The sequence below is a fragment of the Gymnoscopelus braueri genome (genome assembly GCF_963280865.1).
Source record: "Gymnoscopelus braueri genome assembly, contig: SCAFFOLD_130, whole genome shotgun sequence".
NCBI classification, from domain to species: domain Eukaryota; kingdom Metazoa; phylum Chordata; class Actinopteri; order Myctophiformes; family Myctophidae; genus Gymnoscopelus; species Gymnoscopelus braueri.
The window spans coordinates 65,851-81,918 of record NW_027660732.1 but is presented as its reverse complement, the minus strand read 5'-3'; the positions used below and the strand labels follow the sequence as shown (position 1 = coordinate 81,918).

Below are 16,068 nucleotides of genomic sequence, written 5' to 3'. Positions count from 1 at the left end.
GATCCGTAATAAGTTTACCTTGTCTATCTTTTATTTTGTGAATGGCTCGGGTGGATTGTGAGTGCCGAAGCTGCCTTGCCAGTAAACTATGGGGTTTATCGCCCAATTCAAAGTATTTCTGTTGGGTTTTAGCAAGCAGTGCGCTAACTCTTTGTGAGAGGATAGTGTTATATTCGAATTTTAATTTAGTAATTGACTCCAGAATTGCATCGTTAGGGTTGTCCTTAAATGCGTTTTCTTGAATAGAAAGGTCCTTTTCTATGTCTGTCAGTCTCTTACTTTCGTTTTTCCTCTTGTTTGAGGCAAAAGAAATAATGTGGCCTCTACTCACAGCCTTAAAAGATTCCCACAGGATAGAGTCATTAACATCTCCAGTGTCGTTCTCCCTAATGAAATGGGAAATTGATTTTTCCATGTGGTCAGTGAACTGCTCGTCAGCCAGAAGTGTGGGGTCGAGACGCCACTGTCGCCCTCTAGAGCTATGTTCTCCAATCCTGAGATCCATGGACAGTATAGCGTGATCAGAAATAACAATAGGGTGATATGTTACTGACCCAACTGTAGAAATTAATTTAGCATCCAGAAGAAAATAGTCAATGCGACTACTACTCTTATGAACCGGACTGAAGAAACTATAATCTCTAGTGGTTGGGTGGAGGAGTCGCCAAATATCTACTAAATTGGAGTTGGCCCTCAAAGTGTTCAAACAAGCACTGGCGTTGGATGGCTGGGGGGATTTAGAGGACTGTTTGTCCAAAAGGGGATCAAGGGTCAAGTTCAGATCTCCACCAAAGATAAGGTTGGTATCTGAAAAGTTGGGGATTAAATAAAAAATCTTCTTAAAAAAGGCGGGATCATCAAAATTAGGGGCATATATATTGACAAATGTAACTGGCACGGAGTTGAGGACACCAACTATTATGAGGTATCTACCATTAGGATCGCTGATTGTGGAGGAGTGAATAAAGGGGACGTTTTTCCTAATTAAGATTGCCACCCCTCTTGCTTTAGAGCTAAAACAGGACTGGTAGACCTGGTCTACCCAACCCACCTTGAGCCTGCCCTTGACTTTGTGTTCAATATGTGTTTCTTGCAAAAACATTATATCTGCTGAAAGAGATTTGAGACGAGCAAACACTTTAGCTCTCTTTACAATATGACCCAAGCCTCTGACATTCCAACTCATTAATCTGAAACCCCTATCCTGTGCTCGAGAAACAGATGCATTATGGGTTATCACTTGGCTCTGTTATACACGGTGAACAACTGCTGTCAAGAGTGAAAGAGCAAAAATGTACAAAAAAGGCTGAGGAAAAAAAAAAAAAAAAACATGCAGCAAAAAACCCACCCCTCCCAATAGGGGTAAAACCCCAGAATGTAGCAACGGCTACAGCTCACCATAACTTGGCCTATCAGGTCAAAACCACAAACCACTGATATAAAAACTGCCCAAAAACACCTTATATACACACACCAGAAAGATTATGTCTACTTTACAGAATAGCTGCCTCTCTGTAGATTTATAAAACTACACAAAAAAAAGGCCAGAGGGAGGCGCTATATGACCAAAATTGTAGAAACAAAACAAACCTAGGAAACCCACATACAGCAGGAGGAATAGGTGACGTCTCTAGCAGAGTTACGAGCTTGAATAAGTAGTAATTAAGATAGAAAATGAAAATCACATTTGCTCATTGAAAAGTAATGGATATAAAATGAAAACAACACCTGGGGAAAAAAAGTGCGACAAAAGCTTTGTGTTGAATCACCACGGTGCAAAAAAAAAAAAAAAAAAAAGAGTCCCACTACAATGATGAATATAAAGTAGCTGCTAAACAGAATGACAAAACTAGATGGGTCGAAAGTGGGCCACGTCCCACTTGGCTCCTGACCACAGATCAGAGTAAAAAGCGAGAAGAAAAAGAGAAAAAAAAGACGATGTTATGATCGTAGGAGGACGGGACGTAAGCCCCATGTTGATGAAGAGAGTCTGTTAGCTGGCAGGCTACTGTATGAGGCTGAGACCTTACTCACTAGTCTTGATCCGACGCGGCGACGGGCTCTGTGCTGGAGACACGAGTCGACGAGCCTCCTGGAGGGTAAGCTCCCGTTGCGGGCCGCCTGTCACGGTAGAGGCGAAGAGTCTGGCCGGGTGGCGAAGAGCCGGTTTCAGGCCACGGTTGTAGAGCTCCGCCATGACGTCGCGGTAGGTTCTCCTCTCCTCCAGTACCTCCGGGGGAAGATCCTCGAAAATCTGTATTGTGGAGCCTCGGTAGTTGAGTTTACCCCTCATCTTGCGCGCCTCGCGGACCACCAGGTCACGGGTCTGGAACTTATGGAAGCGAGCAACAATTGCTCTTGGCTTTGTGGATGAAGGGACGCGATGCAAACGGTCCAATTCAGGGGGAGAGGATAACACCTGGTCGCCCAAGACTTCTACCAGGAACCCAGGAAGGAATTCGGAGGGGCGAGCCCCTTCAGTGGACTCAGGCAAGCCGAGTATACGTATGTTGTTCCTGCGGCTGAACCCCTCCAAACTCACTGTTTTGGCCCGTAGCTTAGCATTGTCGTTAGCCAGGTTAGCGCAAAGCTTCTCCAGCTCCGCTAAACGGTCGCTGGTTGTGTTGGCGTTGGACTCAAGGGACGAAACACGTTGTTCATGATCTTCTACTGTTGAGTTGATGAGGTCCAGTTTCTTCTCGAGAGTAGAAAATCCTACTTTAAATTCGGCGTACAAGGCCTCTTTGTGCTTCTCCAGCATAACTGCAATGGCGTCCATGTCTGCACCACCAGGCTGTAGGCAGTCTTTTTTCGCGTCGACCGATCTCAATTTGTACGTGGGCTTCGTGGTCATTTCTTGTTCAAAAGCAAACTTTATACATTACTAAACTATTTGGTGTGTATTTGGTGAATATAAAAGGGCTAGAAAGGTTAAAAATAAAAAAGTTGAGTGGGAGCGTGGTGAAAGGCGTCTACTCCATGACGCAGCGACCGGAAGCCTCAAAGGCATACATTTGGTAAAAGCTAAGAATCGTCTTTCTCACTCCCTGCATATGCCAGTGGTCAATGCCTGTGTGCAATTTATGATCTATTGGTCAAGTCACTGAGGAGAAAAATGGATGAGGGCGCACAACAGAGTCTTAATTGAGTAAGAGTTCACAAAAATGCATATAAACAGCTTAAAAGTGGAAACATTCGCTTCCTCACTCTCTTCCTATGCCAATGGTTAATGCCCAATGTCCAAGTAAGTTCAGCTTAATTGGTCAACCCACTGAGCGGATAAATTGATGAGGAAGGACAAAAGGACAGACAGTTTTCTTCATTTTATAGTAGGATAGCATAGTAGTATGATATGATAGGATATTAGTAGGAGGATTATTGTAGGATAGGATTTTATCATTTAGTAAGATAAGGCCTTGAGTGTGTAATGCGCAGTGGGGGAAATGTATACTATACCTTCAATGCTGATCTCAGAGATCCTGGCCTTTTCTCCTCGGATGAAAACCTTCAGACAGTTGAGATCTGCTCTGATGTGCAGATTCACCACATCCTCAAACTTCAATTTCTTTGAAGCTATGGACAAAGATGTAAGAAGAAAAGAGGAGGGAAGAGAATGAGAGTGAGAGATAACTCAGGAAAAGATAATTATACAGCCCTCTGATGGGCATATCTTGACCAAACAGAAAAAAGGGCTTGCAACTCACATCTATATTGCGTGAAACCTTACTAAACAATATTCTGATCCTACACAGATCTTCAGGTAAAAGAAAATGTTTGTTTGTAAATTGTTTTTACCTGAAGAAGATCCATGAAGGATCAAAATGTTGCTTAATAGAAGTTTGGAGCAACATAGAAGTGAGTTGCGAACCCTTTTTTCTAAATGATTTCACAGTTGAGCGTTTAACCTATCTTGACCAAACTCACAAGTTGTGGGTGGGAGGGATAATGCATAATGGGGAAAATATTAACTTGGGTGTCTCTTATTCCTATTCTGTGAAGTCCAAGTCCACCAGCTCTTTTGCACCACATATTTCACCCCAGGATGATCACATACTGTAGGAACCGGTTCACAACTCTAAATGACAACTCTGGCACACTGTGGGAGTGTAATCTTGATAGATGGAAAAGCTTTGGCGCTGGTACAATAGTGTAGCTTCACGGCAAGACCTAGTATCTAGAATTAATTCGCCTGTAAAATGATCTCCACCTTGGTCGAGGCTCTGGCGAGATGTGGTGAGAGCGGTCTAGGAGATGCTTCTCCTCTTGGAGCACCAAGCACATCCACTTTGATCCCTGCTATCCTGAGGTTATTTCTACAAAAGTGTATTGTAAACTGTATTGCCCTAAAATCTGTGAACAGTCGCTTTACCTCGCTTTCCAGCGCAGTAGTTTAGTCTGACACATCTCTGGCAGCAACTTCAATTTCTCAGATCTTGGCAGAGTGTGATTCACTGGCTGCTTTTAGCGAGGTGATTACAAGGCAAATCTCAACCTGAAAGTGCTTTAGCTCCCCTCGAATCAATCTGTAACTGTTGTCGATACAAGTGTATCAATGGTAGAACATACTTCAATTTGAAAATAAAATAAATCTCCGCCCGCAGCAGACCGATGGCCCCAAGAATATTAGCCTCGTTGTCAGAAGTTAGAGAGGCCATTTCCTCGATGGCCTCAGAAGGTGAGGCAGAGGCTTCGCATGCTATTTAAGTCACATGCTGTATGACATGTTCATGTCAAGTGGTCGACAAGTTAATTACATATTAGGGGAATCAATGGGAGAACACATCAGTTGCTCACTGCACACTCCTGGGAGTCCAGGCACTAACATTGTAGGCGTTTTATTATTATTAAAGATAATATGGTGTCCTATGATATGAAGATATGATATGAAGAGAACACAAATGACCTGCATAGTACTAAGTACAGGGTGTATTTGTGTGTTCACAGGTTAACAATACTATCCTTTATAAAATACAGTATAACATTACTCTGTCTCTTGGCAACCACGGATTCCTCCTTCTTCTCTTCCTCTGCCTCCGCCTCTACCTCCGCCTCTCCCTCATCCTCTTCTGGGATAGTAGGCAGCTCATCCTGTCCTCCCTCCTTCTTGGTGGGTGGAGGGAGCAGACTGCTGAGGAAGTTCATGGTGTTGAGGAGAGCCTCTGTGTGGAGGTGCACATCCAGCGATGAGAAGCTCGCCTGGTGGGTAAAATATGTATGTATGCAAAATGCATTATTTCCTTGCGGAGTTCCGCACAGCAGAAAAGAGTACGTATATATTTAACTTTACAAAGACAATAATTGCGAAAATTGCAAAAGACCTCACCTTGATTAGCTGTTCTGTGTTTTTATGTTGAGATTTGAACTCAGGACCATTCCTATCAGCCTGGAAATGGCAAATCATAATTAGAGACGACCCATTCAACCCATTCAACCACTAAAACCCTACATACTTTGTTGAATGAGTCCCCGAGGGGTCTATATTAGGCCCCCTCCTTGTTTCCCTCTACACCAAATCTCTTCGCCAAAAATAGCCGATCTACAAGCTCGCAAAGTGTTGTGAGCTTGTAGATTGGCTATTTTTGCCGAACATTCGCCCCAGAACAGGGCTGCTAGGGTTCATGTGGTTAATTAATCTCCCACGAGGTAGTCAGAAGCTATTTGAGATGTAGAAATTGTTTGTACCAATAAAACAGAACAAAGATTGTATTTGTCATTGCACCCACAACACCATGCCAGTGACTGAAGTGGATTGGAAATGTACCTTAATGTACTCCACCATGAGCAAGTCTTCCTCTGTGTTGTCTAGAGTGGTGATGAGTTGAACCTCCTTCTCCTCAGAATCTAAAGATAGCATGAAAAGAAAAAACAAGCATAAAAACAACAGAAACTCTACGGAGATGTAATACACCGCTGATTCATCTCCAACCGGATATGACAATATTTGAGATGATAATCCTCCAAGAGTTGCACTTGGAACAACACCAAAATTGAGTACTGTTTAGATCTCAAGGCTGCTGTGAGTCACTACTGACCCATGTACTCAGGACACTTGAGGCAGATCTCACGCAAGAACGTTTTTGATGACATGTCGAAGGTGCGCAATTTGAGCTCAGTGCCCAGGCTTTCGATGTCCAGGTGAAGGACGGTGATCTCCTCATCCCCTGATAGACGACACAGCTGTACAGACATCTACGTAGAGAGACAGATCGCAGGACGAGGAATAAGATAAAAGAATAAGATAACGTGATTATATTATTTAGATTATACTGACGTAGATATAGATTTTCTATAACCTATATTTTTTGCTTCAACAAAGTGAAACTTCTTTGACTGTCTTGTAATGTTACCTCATTGATCTCAAAAGTCATGAGGAAATCGGTCATGTTCTTCTGAGGATCCTTCTTGACAAGGCCTTTCCACCTGACCGAGTTAGAGCGCCGCAGCGTACCGGGCATGTCCGAGAAGAATGAACGGTCATCAATAGGAGAGGTAGGAGCATCGTAGAACAAGTCTTCCTCTGAACCTGGAATGGGGGCACACACACGCACACACGCGCGCACACACACACACACACACAGTTTTGCATTCAGTCCTGGCCATAAGCTGTTTGCACCCCCCACCACCACCACCTGTACACCCCCTCATAATACCAGTTGTACCTTTCCGTCCCCCACCATTTTCAGAATATAATACGTGCTTTTTCTGACTCTGCTCTTTTACTGGATGGTGCCGACTCCATTTCACCAGGTTCAGTTCTGGTACTGGCAGATGCTGGCTCTGTAGCACTGAGGTGTGTGCTGGTACTGGCTGTCCACAATGAACCTGCATCCCCTCTATTAACTAACAATTGCTCCCATTAAAATTTGCTTAAGGGAGGACCGGCCGGCCAGCAGACCACGTCGCCACGCTCATGCCACTATGACTCAGCCATAACCATATAAGGAGTTCCATATATGGGCACAAAAGGGGGCATTCCCATGTATGGGCATATACTGATGACATCAGCAATCTCCATATATGGGCATAAAAGGGACAAGGACTAACAGATACAGATACACGTAGAGTTTGGGCCACCGCATAGTGGCCCAAACTCTAGATGTGAGGGCCGCGTAGCAGCCCAAACCTCTAGTAACATTAAAATGCCATTTCCTGCAGATTCCATACTGAGAGGGAATTCAACAGAAAAATTACATTTATGAAGCAGTGAGAGCTTTAAGCAACTTGTTAGTATCTCACCTAGTGAAGTGATGCTGATGGTCTCACATGACTCAAACATCACTGAGGAGCGCAGGTCGGTCATGTGTCTCCTGGGCGTGAGTGTGGGGGTGAACTGCTTTGCCTAAAGGCAGGAAACATTTGTTTTATTGTACAACTTAGGGTTCAAGAGTTATAGGCCAGAACGTAAAGCAGTCTGGTATAGTGCCACCATGAAACATTTGTGGTGGAGTGTCTTCCTTGAAAGATTTGAGCATCTTCCTTAATTGGCCTGCTTGCAGTGCTATGAAAAGTTTGGTGCTGATAAGTCCAGCAGTTTCCAAGATTAGCTGCGTACAGATAGACAGACACACACAAACAGGGGCGCAAACATAGAGTCCGACTCCCAGCCTTCCGGTCTGTAATTTAACACTGGGATTTTATTTGTTAAAATGTGTAGGAAACCCTGACATTGTTACCTTAGGAGTGGTGTGGGAAGCAGTGGCAGGTCTGCTCTCAGGAAGTGGGATGCTGTTTATCAACTCCAGAACACCTCGAACCTTATCGTCCGAGATACGAAGGGATAGCAGAGGTAGCTCCCCAGACATTTTAAACCTGTACATGTACACAGGCATAATAAGACATGAATACAAATAGTCAGAGACACATAAATATGCCAGACGTACACATGCAGCGAAGAATAGATGCTCAGCACCTCGTCACACTGCTGGCATTTTCAGCATAGCGTAAATACATGGTGCTCCCAATGAAACCCTTTAAATCAATTAAAAACACAGGAAAAAAGCGCGAAATGCGGCCTACTCACTTGGCCATGCGTGAGTCTGTGACAACCATGGCCCTGCTGAACACCACCTTCAGATCCACCGGCTCTAGGATGTGGAGCGCCGACTGTTTCTGCTTACGAGCCTTCTTCCAGTCCCCATCTGACTCACATAGAAAACGACATTAACCAATTATGTGTGAACCATCCTTGTCCTTATGTGCTTTAACCACCCAAACATAAGCATGCACAGCCTAACTTTTTGTACCTAACATGCATGTACTGTATATGTGTGTACTGCACCTGGTTTGCTGTAGAGGAGCTGCAGACTCGTGAGCTGTACGTCAAAGCTGTCGTACGCTCTGGACATGATATCCTCAAAGGTGCTGCTGGACACTGACAGCTGTGGTAGATTCTTCTTGCTCTGACTCGACACCTGGTAGCATAATGCAACAAATCTGGTCTTGTTTGCTGTACAAGCAAACCAATATGCTTATCTGCGACACGTTGTGAGCTAGCGGTTTGAGACTTCACCTGTCCAACTCTCTTGCAAAGCTCACAAATGGCTTGCATGATATCCACGGTCTCAACGTTTGCATCTGGTTTAAACCCAAAATGTCCCCAAATAGCAATTTTCTTTGGATGCTCTTGTGATCGAGCGAATGGAGCTAAACTGACCTGGGATGGAACATGACTTTAAAGGCTTATATTTACTTGCACGCTGGTGTCACACACCAAAAATAGCTGATCTACAACCTAACAATGTGACGCAGCGCAACGCGTTGTGAGCTTGTAGATCGGCTGTTTCCGGTGCGTGACACAATGCGCAACAAAGTATGAATCAGGCTTAGGATGGACCAGCAATTCTCATAACGTACAGTAGATACGTTGGCTGCAAGCAGGTTTTCCAACTTGGATCTAAGGAGAGTCTCTGACCTTCAAGTGTCCCAGATCCAGCAGTATGATTTTCTGAGTGGAGTCATAGAAGCCGGTCTGGGGAACGATGACATAGGATGCCATCAGGTTCACATTCAGGTCTAGAACTTTTTGTGTCTCAATCACATACATCAGACCTGAAAAAGAAAATGACAATCACAATGGTAATTATATCCAGACATGTTGGAGTTATGCTCTAGATCACATGCACGTGTATGTACCGTTTGTGTGTGCATAACGGAAGTTACGAATGTAACTATGGTTCTGTGAATTCCTGGATGACTGCCAGTAGGCAGTTACAGTAGTGAATAATGCCTCTCGCGCTCCGCGCAGGTCGAGTATTTATATAAACAAAGTCATGTGACGCGTAGGCTACCTGTGCGTCCGCCGTCCCGGCTACATAAGCACATGATAGCCTGCGCGCGGCCTCTAAAAATCTTCTCGCCCTGAAAGATTCCGAGTGACCAGTATTACTGGCAGTCATCCAGGAATTCACAGAACCATAGTTACATTCGTAACTTCCGTTCTGTTTCATTCCCTCCTGACTGCCAGTAGGCAGTTACAGTAGTGGATGACTTATACCACAAGTGTCACGAGGAATTGCACCCACCTCCTAGTCTGCCATAGCAGCCAGCGGCAGGATAGCTGACGCCAGTGAGGATCCAGAGGCCACGTCAAGGCGATAGAACCTCGAGAATGTGCAAGGCGCTGTCCAAGATGCCGCCGCACAGACGTCCGTCAGTGACACCCCCTTCATCGCCGCCCAGGACGTGGCTACGCCCCTGGTAGAATGGCAGATGACATTTGAAGGGGCAGGTTTACCGGCTACTTCATAAGCCTTTTTAATTGTGTCAACTACCCAGTGGGATAGCCGCTGTTTAGACAGTGCACATCCCCTATTCTTTCCACCGTAGCAGACAAATAGCTGCTCTGAGCGTCTAATACTCTGCGTTGCCTGAATATACAGTCGCAACGCACGGACTGGACACAGTAAGTGGGCCCTTTCCTCCACCTCGGATGTAAACGGGGGAGGATGGAATGCCGCCAACTCTATGGCCTGATTAGTATGATTGGGGGGCAATACTTTAGGTAGGAATGAGACATTCGGCCAAAGTGTAACCCCAGAGTCGTTCGCCTTCCAATGAAGGCATACTGGACTAATAGAAAGTGCGTGGAGCTCACTCACACGCTTGGCTGTCGTGACTGCTAACAGAAACGCAGTCTTAATGGATAAAGAGCTCAAGGACGACCCCGCCATAGGCTCAAAGGGCGCCCGGCTCAATGCCTGCAGGACCAGAGGTAGGTCCCAAGTTACGCCCCACCCTAGGGGGGCGTAACCTCTTGGCACCACGCAGAAACTGTGTCACCCAGTAATGCGCACCAACTGACCTGCCATCAATATGGCTATGATTAAAGGATATAGCGGCCGTGTGTACCCTCAACGTGGAGGCCGCACGGCCCGCATCAAGTAGACACTGTAAATAATGTAATACATGTTGTACAGGGCAAGAGACTGGGTCTAGACCTCTGTCGCTGCACCATGATGAGAAAGCAGCCCAGCAATTAGAGTACACCAACCTTGTGGAAGGGGCTCTTGCATTCCGCAAAGTCTCACATATTGAGGGGTCAAGCACACTCAAGAGTGACTGATCCCTCTCAATGGCCATACCCAAAGCTGAAGGAGGCTCGGTGATGGATGCCATACCTTCCCGTCCAGCTGGGACAGGAGGTCCATCCTCACTGGAAGCTGCCAAGGATCCCCGTCCAATAGACTGAGGAGCGTTGAATACCATAATCTCGAGGGCCACTTGGGGGCCACCATGAGAACTCTGTGATCTGACAATCTCACCCTGTGAAGCACAGGCAACAACAGGGGGACCGGAGGAAACGCATACAGGAGCGCTCTCGGCCAGATGTTGGCGAGAGCGTCCATCCCAAGCGGGGCACTGGCCTCTGCCAGGCTGAACCACAGAGGACAATGAGTTGTGCCCCTTGAGGCAAACAGATCTACACCCCGTACCGATCCCCGTACAGGGCTACCCCGTACCGATCCCAAATCAACTGTACCACCTGGGGGTGCAATCTCCACTCCCCAGAGGGCAGTCTCTGACGAGACAGATAATCTGCCACAGAGTTTACTCTGCCTGGCAGGTGCATTGCCCTCATCGAGGAAAATAGAGGATAAGCCCATGTCCACAGTCGCTGGGCTTCCCTCAGGGACTCCAGAGACCTGGTCCCTCCTAGATGGTTGACATGAAACACCACTGAGGTGCTGTCTGTCCGAATGAGCACATGCTTCCCCCTGAGAAAGGGTAAGAAGTGCTTCAGCGCCAAGGAAACAGTCCGGAGTTCTAGCACATTGATATGGCGTCCTCTCCACCGAGAGCACCATACCCCCTGGACTGACCTCTTCTGCCATACCGCGCCCCAACCTTGAAGCGAGGCATCTGTTGTCACTACCTCTCGTCTCGCCGGGACTGAGCCGAGAGGAACCCCATGCAGCAGGAATGCATTGTCCCGCCACCGGCGGAGATAACCAAGGCACCTGCGAGTGACTCTGACCTTGACCCCCCTGTGTAGGCAGGGGTCCATGCGGAGGCCATTGAACCACCTCTGTAGTGGGCGTAGATGTAACAGCCCCAGAGGAGTGATCGCTGAGACTGAGGTCAGCATGCCAAGCAGTCTGAGCCATGTTAGGACAGTCAACATTGCCCCCAGGCGGAAAGACCGCAGGAGGTTGTGTATCTTTTCTACCCTCTGTGTAGTCGGTCGTGCCTGCATCGATACCGATGCTAGGGACATGCCGATGAAGGTGGTCTGTTGTGTCGGAACCAACGAGCTCTTCTCGAGGTTCACCGACATGCCCAGTGCCTCGATGTGAGCGAGGACCTTGGATGTCACCTGTTCCGCCTCCCTGAAAGAGGGGGCGCAGATGAGCCAATCGTCGAGGTAGGGAAGTATCTTCACTCCTGACAGGCATAGCGATGTTAAGGCTGCCCTCATACACCTTGTGAAGATGCGGGGAGCTAGAGACAGGCCGAACGGCAGAACGGCAAACTGGTAGACTTGGCCTTGAAGGCAAAGCGGAGGTATTTTCTGTGCTCTGGGTGTATAGGCACATGAAAATACGCGTCCCTGAGATCTATTGAGGTGAACCACTCCCCCTGTGTGATCGTCTGCAGGACGTCGACTGTGCGAAGCATCCGAAACGGAAGGACCTTGAGGTACACGTTCAACCTTCTTAGGTCTAGTATAGGCCTGAGAGACCCGTCTTTCTTTGGGATGAGAAAGTAAGTTGAGTAGAACCCCTCGTTCTGTGAACGTGGGTGAACTACTGTTATGCCTCGTTTGTCCAAGAGCTTGGCCACCTCTTGGGCCAAACACTGGGCCTTCACGGGTCTGTGACCGAGGTCACCCTGACCCCTGAAGGTGGTGGGGGTCGGTGGCGGAACTGCAACCTGTAACCTCGAGACATTGTTGTCAAGACCCATGCATCCTTGGCATGGTCTGCCCAATAATTCAGGTGCTGCTGTGAAAATCTTCCCGCCGCCGGCCCCCGACCCTCAGGCTGTGCCTGGAGGGTTATTTGGGGGCTTGGGGGGGCGCTGGTTATGCCATTGCCCACGCTGGGGCTGGCGAGGTGGGCGCCGCCCACCTCTGGACTGATGTTGCCATCTGCCTGCAGCCGCCTGGGAGCTGGGACAGCGGGCTGTGTTCTTCAGAGCCTCATCCGGAGGGAGAACCAGCGCCGCAATGCACTGGTCCACAGGAGGTATGTGAACCAGTCCATGTTTTTCTGCCTCACTCATGGAGGCCAGGGCTCTTGCATCCTTGCCTCGGTGGGCAGGTGCGCCTGGATCAGCCCAACACTGCTTCAGCTGACTTAAGTAGTGAGGCGAGGGTGGGACAGCAAAGGGTGGAGCCGCAGCAACCCGTCGGAAGAACGGGTTACTCACAACCTGAGCGGCCGGTGGCTCATCCAAACCGACCTTAGCCAGGGCAGCATGCAGCGTTGCACGCAACGTGCAGGGCCCATCTCCTAGCTCAGTACATCCCGAGCTCCTGCGGGAAGTCTCTGAGCCATCCTCAGCCTGCACACTCCCAGGCTGGGGAGTACCCTGAGACCCCCGTTCGGGGGAAGGGTCGTACCTGGGGCTATAACCCCCGTCATGGAACTCAGAGTCTGAAGCTCTAGTTGACAGGACGTCAGCATTGTCTTCCTCCGATTCCCAGGCCGCCTGGTGTGGGGGAGGTGCTGGAGCCAGGCGAGGCAGTGGCTGCACCATTGCCTTAAGGCGTTCTATTTCAGCTCGCAAATCGTCCATTTCATGGCGATATGGAGCTGTGCCAGTTGCCGCCGACTTCCTCGGGGCAGGGTCACCGCGCTCACCGCAAGACCCGCGTTTGCGCTTCGACTTCCCACCGGAAGGGACCCCAGAGGGTGGAAGGTCTCCCCCCTTGTACAGGAGGTTCTCCACCTCACGCAGCCTGGCCTGTCTCACAGAGAGTGGCAGGATGCTACAATTCATGCATGCCTGGTCAGTCAGAGCTTCCTTAAGATGACCGATACCCAAGCATGATGGACACAATTCATGGCCGTCCTCGACCTGAAGGTGAACCTTGCAGGACGAACACACCATATCAAGTCGGTTGTGTAGCCAGGCAATACCAGCGAGAGTTGTACAATTACAGAATGCGTTAGTAACCTCCAGCAACAACCACAAAGTGTAGCTAATCAGACAGGCTAAAGTAGCTTGCTGTTAGCTTATCAGGCTAGGAAATCTGAACACTAACCAGAACGTCCAGCAGATTTGATACTCACCTTCAACAGTTTAGAACAGCTTAAATGTCAATCAGGTGTTTAACCAGGCAATCCTAGCGAGAACTGTGCAGCCACAGTACGCGTCAGGAACTTCCAGTAACTCTTAATTAATTGATTATTTTAATTAATTATTTTTTAATTAATTTAATTTTTTAATTAATTTAATTTTTGATTAATCAAACAAGCTATTATAGCCAGGTAAATCAGGCGAGTGCTGTGGGCAACCCACAGCACGCGACCGCCCAGTGTGGAGGAATCACTCTCACAACACTCTGTGTAAGACAGTGTGTGTGTGTAGCTGGTGAAAATCCTCCCAAAGAGAAAGAGAGGAGGAGATAGTTTGACAACCACAGCCTTAAGAGGGCAATAAATTGCGCTCTCGACAACGGTCACAGGCAGGATGTCAACTCACCAAACAACACGTAGTGTCTTTCTCTCTTTGGACCTGCAAAACAAAGAACCGATGATCGGATTCTCCAGAGCAATACTTACCCGCGATGCACGCCAGGTAGCGAGAAGTTCAAAGAGGCCGCGCGCAGGCTATCATGTGCTTATGTAGCCGGGACGGCGGACGCACAGGTAGCCTACGCGTCACATGACTTTGTTTATATAAATACTCGACCTGCGCGGAGCGCGAGAGGCATTATTCACTACTGTAACTGCCTACTGGCAGTCAGGAGGGAATGAAACAGAACTGACCTGTGGATGTACGGTCCCTGAATTGCTCCAGTTTCATCAAGGTAGCGTTGGTCAGCTCGTCTAACTGCAGGTCTTCAGGGGGCATGAAGAACGCTGACATGCTGTTTACTGTTGTCTGGAGAAGTGAAGTGAACACACAAACACACAAAGAAGGATTTTCTCAAACATGAAATACCCCAAAACATTCTAAGTTAAACTCTTAAAAGGAGCACTTCACTCATGTTCAACCGTAGTTGGTGCTCATTATAAGATGGCACCATTTCCGTCAACTCACTGTGTGTCATTGGTTGGCAGGCAATGGACAATTCAGAAACCTGCCTACCAATGACATCATCAATGGGGATTCGAAGCTAATAGAAACTGCAGCCTTTCTTTTCCTGGAAAATTAGCATGCTTGTTCATGCATTCATAAGAAATGTATACGAAAGTTTTAAATGTTGTTTAAATTAGGTTTCTGAACTGTCCACCAATGAGACGCTAGGGTTGGCCAACCGGTAACTGTTAACCGTTAACCGTTAAGAAATTGGCCACCAGTTAACACTAACGGCTAATGGTGAAAAAAAAATTAAGGGTCAAAAATGTTTCTAATTGTTTTTTGGCCAAGTCTACACCTGCAACCACACGTAACTTCCTCTTTATTCTTCTTCTTCCTCGTCTTTGTATTGTTTGTGTTGGAGTGCCTCAGTGCGGCTGCAGAGTTCATGTGCAACCTCTTCCAGATAGAGACACTAGAAACTCTGCTGGAGACACAAAACAAACTGTGTAGACTTTTCTCTCTTTTCTTTACACAAATTTTTTCTTAACGGTTATCGATTAATTAATCGTTAAGGCCTAACGGTAACTGGTTAATAAAATGTCTCCATTTGGCCATCCCTATGAGACGCCGTGAGTAGTAGACAGAAATGGTACCTTTTACCTCTACACGTGCATGAACCAAGTGATTCTGTACCGTTTCACGTTTTGCACTCACACTCTCTCACACACAACTCACAGCATCATAGATGATTTCCAGGGGCTGTGACTCAACGTGGAGCCTCTGGGCAGCACTCTCATCCAGTGGGTTGGTCTCGAACAGGATGCTAAGAAGCGGGGTTCCCGTTCCCGTGGCAGCCTTCCTTGATGACAGCAGGGTGGGGGCGGCCCGGTCACCGCCCAGGCCCGTTACCTCAAACAGAGTGAGCTTAGCTATTAGTCTGGAAAAGGAGAAAGAAAAAGAATGTCAGAAAATGAGAGCTATCAGGTAAAAGAAGCTTAGCAGGGGACGTCGGCTTGACTCTGGATGTGGAGATTTGAACCCAGCATACACACTGCAAGAGAATACAAATGTTTTAAATCATGTGCACATCATTTAAAACACATAATAAAAAAAACAAAAAACAAAACGCGTCGCACCACGCCGTTTATAGATCTGCTATTTTTGCCATTTCTGAAAATGTTTTAATGACATGCCCAAAATAGGTAACCTGACTCCGCCAAATGGAAGAAGCTTGCGACACACATTTTGTTTCACAGCCTACTTCCATCTGAGACTCCGGTAGCAGAAGCGATGCAAGACGGCGTTTAATTTTTTCAAGCTACTTGGCAGGTGATTGGATGATCCCGCCCCTAGCAGCCGCTGATTGGTTCGTACACGCAG

The 16,068-nt window shown here is 47.3% G+C and overlaps 1 protein-coding gene across 1 annotated transcript in view; it reads right to left on the bottom strand.

Annotated features, from left to right (window-relative positions):
- The window catches only part of LOC308081261 (intermembrane lipid transfer protein VPS13A-like), a 167,121-nt gene that overhangs the window by 86,221 nt on the left and 64,832 nt on the right, over nucleotides 1–16,068 (bottom strand). Inside the window, exons 18-30 of the mRNA XM_080457648.1 lie at nucleotides 15,424–15,625; nucleotides 14,433–14,547; nucleotides 8,912–9,048; nucleotides 8,279–8,411; nucleotides 8,021–8,138; nucleotides 7,674–7,809; nucleotides 7,237–7,339; nucleotides 6,348–6,523; nucleotides 6,033–6,189; nucleotides 5,762–5,841; nucleotides 5,324–5,383; nucleotides 4,986–5,196; nucleotides 3,457–3,573 (exon numbers count right to left, since the gene is read on the bottom strand). Coding sequence (XP_080313774.1) covers nucleotides 3,457–3,573; nucleotides 4,986–5,196; nucleotides 5,324–5,383; nucleotides 5,762–5,841; nucleotides 6,033–6,189; nucleotides 6,348–6,523; nucleotides 7,237–7,339; nucleotides 7,674–7,809; nucleotides 8,021–8,138; nucleotides 8,279–8,411; nucleotides 8,912–9,048; nucleotides 14,433–14,547; nucleotides 15,424–15,625 — 1,745 coding nt within the window. The remainder of the gene's footprint in view (nucleotides 1–3,456; nucleotides 3,574–4,985; nucleotides 5,197–5,323; nucleotides 5,384–5,761; nucleotides 5,842–6,032; nucleotides 6,190–6,347; nucleotides 6,524–7,236; nucleotides 7,340–7,673; nucleotides 7,810–8,020; nucleotides 8,139–8,278; nucleotides 8,412–8,911; nucleotides 9,049–14,432; nucleotides 14,548–15,423; nucleotides 15,626–16,068) is intronic.